This window comes from Lolium rigidum, chromosome 1, assembly GCF_022539505.1.
Source record: "Lolium rigidum isolate FL_2022 chromosome 1, APGP_CSIRO_Lrig_0.1, whole genome shotgun sequence".
Lineage (NCBI taxonomy): Eukaryota > Viridiplantae > Streptophyta > Magnoliopsida > Poales > Poaceae > Lolium > Lolium rigidum.
This window is the reverse complement of record NC_061508.1, coordinates 93,316,021-93,322,415: the sequence shown is the minus strand read 5'-3', so window position 1 is coordinate 93,322,415 and position 6,395 is coordinate 93,316,021. Positions and strand designations below refer to the sequence as shown.

Sequence of the window (6,395 nt, the reverse complement as noted above, 5' to 3'; positions counted from 1 at the left end):
TCCAGCTCGATCTTACCAGACGTGGTCATGCATGTAGCCGCATCTCGTACACACAGGGACCGATGTTGTCGGTATGGCCGTATCGGTCGGTCGTGTTCTTCTCAGCTATTGCAATGTCTTAAACGTCCGCGTATGTATGTTGAATTGTAAGTATATAATCCTCGCCGGGCAGCCATGCTAGGACGTCACAGCGTGTGCACCAAAACATCTCGCCATTATAATGCCATTGGTCATAGGCCAACATTAATACCGATAATCTAATTCAATCTGGATCTGAGCAGCTGAATCATTGAGAGCACATGCGAGGACCGATGGTCAAATTAATCCTTATACAGCCCGTCTGGCGCCGCGCATCATCTGGATCGTTGTATAACCGTTTAGCCATGCATGCATACATAAGCTAGACCAGGCAGTGGTAGGATTCATATGAAAATCACCAATTCTCACTTTGAAATCTGCACTTCAGATCTGCATCTTAATTTTCATTAAGGAGACATGTTACCTGGACGATGCTATCGAAGAATCGCTCGGCCGAAAATCCCAAAGCAAATCACCAATTCTCACTTTGAAATTTGAAATCTGCACTTCAGATCTGCATCTTAATTTTCATTAAGGAGACATGTTACCTGGACGATGCTATCGAAGAATCGCTCGGCCGGAAATCCCAAAGCGGGTAGCTTCGTGCTTCCTTTTTTGAGAGAGGCGGCGGCCTGGAAAATTAGGGCAGAAGGAGGAGCTTGTTTCTGCGAAACACATGGAAGACAACGTACGGAGAAAATAGCATAAGAGAGAAGGACGTTTCATTTTTTATTGGCATTGGTGGGTAATTTTTTTGAAGTTAGATCCAACGGTGTCCTATTCTATTCCGCTAAAATTAAAGGCCAAATGTTTCTAATTTTTGTGGGAATTTCTAGATAATTCTCTAATTCTCTAATTTCTAGTTAACCCGTAATATACTTTTAATAGATAATAGATTGAGCCGGTGAACTAGTACCTAGCACTGCACGGATTAAACTTCCAGTCCTATTTCAAACTCAATTGGTAGCCTTGGACAAAGGCATGACGAGCTATCCAACAGCTAGCGCGACCTATGCTACTAAAAAACGCCCTACGAAACGTTTCGCCTCTCTCCTCTCCCAGGCGACAGGGCAGGCGACTTAGATCCCATCTACACCAACGCCGGCGCTGGCCCCCTCCCCCTCCGCTTGCCGCTCCGGCGGCAGGAGGGGGAGGGGAGCTCGTTCCTCCGTTCTGTAGTTAGGGCTTGTCTGCTATGGTGCGTCGTTGGGGTGGTGGGAGCGGCGCCCGGGCAAATAAATCTGCCACAACTCTACTCCCACACCGGCGGCCATCTTTACGGTGAAGTCTCGGAGTTGTTGACAACGTGTGCTTGTCGATCCTTCAGATCGGCGGCTTGGTCTTCTCGTCGATCTTCAGATCTGGCGAGATTAGTTTCTCGGCGTGTCGCTGGCGTTCGTCGTTTTCTACGGCGGCGCCGGGGGCCGGGCGAGATGGATGCTCTGGAGCGAGGATGTTGGCCCGGAGGTGGTGGGTCTGTCGCATTTCCCCGACTTCATCGGTGGGATGCGGTGGATCTTGGTTCAAGGAAGCACGGGGACGTCCCCCGGTCAACGTCCCACAGCGACATGTGTCTTGCTGCTCGCAGCGGGCCTGTTCATTGACTCACAAAGCCTCTTTGGCGATGGTGCTTATTTGGATCTGGCAATGGTGGAGGTTCGGCGTCTCTTCTAACGTCTGTCTAGGCGGCGTTGGAGGTTGGCGGCGGCCGCTAGCTTCGGCGAGTGCAGGAAACCCTGAGAATGATTATGTATTTTTTCATTTTTTAGGGTTTTACTTGCAAAGTTTCCAGGACAACTGTTTTCTCCTGGTCTATCTTTCAGTTTCCACATTTGTGTGTTCATGTAACTTGATTTTCAATAATTGAAATATATGTGGTTGCTCTCAAAAAAAAAACAGCTAGCGCGACCAGCAACTAACAAAAGCAGCCAGGGGATGCATCTAAGTGTATTAGCTGCATAATATATAAGTAGATGAACAGGATGGATTACAGCAGTAAGAATTGTGTGCTGCAGTGGCTAGCTATTTCTTCTTGATGCGAAAGTTCCCGGTTCGAATAGCCACTAGCGCATCAATTTGAAGTTCTCCTATGAATAGCTCTAAACTTTCTCCGCAAAAAATGTATTCATATTTTTCCAATGCATTTTAATTGCTTCTGGCTCATCACATGAAAATCAAACCCAATAATATTGAGTATATATTTTTCTTGTTTTCTACATGCACTTAGAGCAAGAATAATAGTGCAGCCGGCTATAAGAACTTGCCACATCATCTATAGTCAGTATATAGATAGCATGTACAATAGTAAACTGTTAAAATGTAATACTTTTACAATACATGCCTCACCTTTTAGTCTCACATAGTGCCTAGAAGTACGTGCTACAGCTGGCTATGACATAATAACCCACTTCACTTCTCTCTCCTAATCTCTCTCCTCCAACTAAGCAAATATATAGTATTTTATCTTTTATAGCCAGCTGACTGAATCTTATTGTACTTAGCTCATTAGAGGTGAGAGAATTAAAGAGGGAAGATGCATGTTCCCAATGTATTTTTCGCTCCAAATCATAATTTATCTTGGAAAACCCGCATGTACACTTATTTGTAGACATGGGGAGTAGATAAGACAAACATAAGATCACATCTGCTAGTGATGTATGGGCATTTCTGTAAAGAAAACGTGACCACGTGTCCACTTCTAGTGGCGAATCTAGGATTTTAGGCTAGGGTGGGGAAACTAATTGTTTTTTCTAATAGCACAAATATGGCATGAAAGGGAGATGTATAAAATTACTGAAAATTACAATAGAAGTTGATTCATATGTTTGTAAAAGTAGCATTAATTCAATTATTACTTCTAAAATTTGCATATAGGAATATTTGCACAAACTATATGGTTTTGATAGTAGTTGCAATGCACCCATTACTCAAATAGTTCAACGATGCAAAAATACAAAGTAACCTATCAATTCTCTAATTAGTCTCTAACGAATTGGTATCTTAATTCTACCATGGAAAATAAACTCAAAATTAAAGAAGAAAAGAGGCATGGGAGTAGAATCTAGCACCTAACCTGATCAAATAGAGAGCTCGAAGATCAAAAGATGCAAGGAAACTGTGCGCTGGGAGTGTGGTCCTTAATGTCTATGTCACTCGCGCCCGTCACATGCGGCACTACGCGTTGCGCCCCTGGCTGCAGACTGCTGCACCTGCGCCGTGGCCTCCTAGTTCTTGTTCATGGTTTGTTTTCTGGCACCATCGGTCAGATCAGGCGAGCAGATTCGGAGATAGATCGGGACTTTAGCTCGGGGGTTTAGGATCTGATGAAAGCAGTGCATTCTGGACCTAGGTAGCTTTCTCACCGGTGCGCTAATAACCTAACGAGTTCTTTCCGTCGAGATAAAATCTATATGGGCTAACGGGCTGAATTCTTAGGGTGGGGTGTGCCCCACCCTTCCACCCTGCTGGATACGCCCATGCTTCTAGATTACTTCCGACCAGTTTTGCACAACGAGACAAGTTATAGGACTAGGATACTTCATTTTACTAGTAGTGGGACTAATTTGCACATCTCATACAAGTTGTAGGACTAGAAGTGCATATAGCTCGATTTAGTTCTAGCAAATCCCTAGTAAGAAAATTACAAAAGATCTTGGCCATGGTAGCCTCAGTGCTGGATCCTGTGATTACACTATCTTTGGGAAGATGACCTGCGATTGGCTGATTGCACTTGGTATCACTTAAACAGTTTAGTTAGGAGCACCAATGACGACCAGATCGACACGTCACTGGAGTACACACATTAGCGACGGTGCACTTGTTGCAAAAAAAGGAAGGAATTAATTTGTTTGCATCAGTAACCACCTGGCCTCACCTGACACGCACACGCCCATATATACCCAGCAAAATGACTCCTGCTCTCGATCACTCTGCCATGGCCGAGAAAAACCATGACGCCGGAGAGAAAGGAGACAACCAGCTTCTGTCCACGCTCCCGACGAGGCAAGGAATGTGGAAGCCATTCTACCTCTACCGCGGCTGCTGGCTCACGCCCCGCTCCGTGACTAGCGTTGCGCTCGTGCAGTCCCAGTTCACGCCGCGCCCCGACGACGTCTTCCTCGCCACGTACCCCAAGTGCGGCACCACCTGGCTCAAGGCGCTCGCCTTCGCCGTCGCCAACCGCTCCCGCCACCCCGTCGTCTCCGGCTCCGGCGCCCACCCGCTGCTCACCACGCACCCGCAGGACCTCGTGCCGTTCCTCGAGCTACCCCACCGCGACGTCCACCCGGTCACCGACCTCGACACGCTCCCTTCCCCGAGGCTACTCTCCACCCACATGCCGCCGTCGCTGCTGCCACCGGGCGTGTCCGCCCTCGGCTGCCGTGTCGTGTACCTGTGCCGGGAACCTAAGGACGTGTTCGTGTCCACTTGGCACTACATGAACAAGGTAGGCGAGGGCTTCCACATCGACATGGACGCCTCCTTCCAGCTCTTCTGCGAGGGGATGTCCCTGTACGGCCCTCTCTGGGAGCACTACCTCGGGTACTGGAACCAGAGCGTGGCGGAGCCCGACAGGGTCCTCTTCCTCAAGTACGACGAGATGATGGCCGACGCCGGCAAGCACGTCAAGATGCTCGCCGAGTTCCTCCGCGTGCCGTTCACCGACGAGGAGGTTAGCGACGGTGCCGTGGAGGAAATCGTGAGCCTGTGTAGCTTCAAGACGCTGAAGAGCCTGCCGGTGAACTCGTCCGGCGTGTCTGATCGGATCGGCGGGATGCCGATGGAGAACTCTGCCTACTTCAGGACAGGGAAGGTGGGAGACTGGAAGACACACTTGACTGAGGAGATGGCGAAGAAGGTGGACTGCATCGTTGAGGAGAAGCTGAGAGGTTCTGGTCTCACCTTCTAATGTGTGATTGAATCTATCAACGATGGCATATGCCGGAGAGCTCACCTCGATTGCACCCTCGCAAGAACATGTATCCGGGTTCCAGTTTGATGATGCAGCGTTCTTAATAAGAGGTGTTTTACGGTACAGGGCTATTCTCTCCGCTGTGTCCTACTGATACCGAGGAAACAAAAACTGAAAAAAAAAAAGACGCAAACTGAAAAGGATGGTGAGTGCTGAAAGAATGATCACACATTCACACCAAATACCCTCCCGTATCTTTTCAGGTGCGCCAGCCGTCGCTCGGCCGATCCGCGCCCGGAGATCGGTCGCACCTAGAGTCATTTGATTTGTCACATCGTACGATTAGGAATCGATCTTTGCTAGTACGATGTGTTAGACTGTTAGGTTGAAGGTGCCGTCGCTTTTCGCACCGTTGCCCTGCATGCGGTGTGTCACGTCACCTTATTCAGTGCTGCCTTTGCATGTCGTCTCCCACTGTTTGAGTAATTGGATCATGAGCAGGAGCTCTACGATGTGGCTATTTGCGCTGACGTACTGCTCTGATTTTCCTTCCTCGATAATCTAATTGCTATACACACAAGCTATAAAGCTACACCTAAAAGGATGGTATCTGCGTTTGCAGCCATGCACATAAAAATAGAAAAATAAAATAAAACCAATAATATAATAAAACACTTAAACTTGTACAAATTGTCACAATGTTAGTTTTTTTACAAGGGACAAATATACATTTGCAACAAATTATCGCGATATTATTTTAGAAGAAACTGTAAAATTCCAAATAGTCCCGCAACATTTTGTAACAGTAATACAAAAAAATGATATACATAATTTTTTGCAACATTTTTTCATAAATATGTTACCTCCCTACAAAATAGCTTCACAACATTAATACAATGCAACAAAATGGTTACGCAATAATTTTAAAAAGATGTTGCCAAAACTCTGCAAATAAAAGATTCATAACATTTTCAAAAGGAATAAGGCAAAAAATATTATGTGTTTGCAACATTTTTGGAAGCATGAAAGCAACGTCGAAAATCTGAGAAAAAAACACAACTTGTAGCAAACTCCTAGAGAAATCTTTCAACACCTCGCTTTTATAACAAAACGTATACATCTTTATTACAATTTTAAATCACTAATGCAATATTTGAATTTAAAATTAAGTACAACTTGTAGCAAATACCCAAAAAAGACATTGCAACATCTCATGTATATGCTTTCACAATAGAAATCATACGAGTTTCTTACATTTTAAAAACACTTACGTAATAGGAAAAACCAAGAAAAACACAACTTATAGTAAATGCCAACATAACATTGCCACATCTCCGGTGTGCTTTCGCAACAAAACACACACAATATTTGTTATAATTTTATGGACATATGCAACATCAAGTAA

At 45.7% G+C, this 6,395-nt stretch overlaps 1 protein-coding gene across 1 annotated transcript; it reads left to right on the top strand.

Annotated features, from left to right (window-relative positions):
- The first annotated feature begins 4,012 nt into the window (after window positions 1-4,012).
- On the top strand, window positions 4,013-4,987 carry LOC124649096 (cytosolic sulfotransferase 5-like). Its single transcript, XM_047188773.1, has one exon. It carries the CDS (start codon window positions 4,013-4,015, stop codon window positions 4,985-4,987), a length of 975 nt encoding a protein of 324 aa, XP_047044729.1.
- The last annotated feature ends 1,408 nt before the right edge of the window (window positions 4,988-6,395 follow it).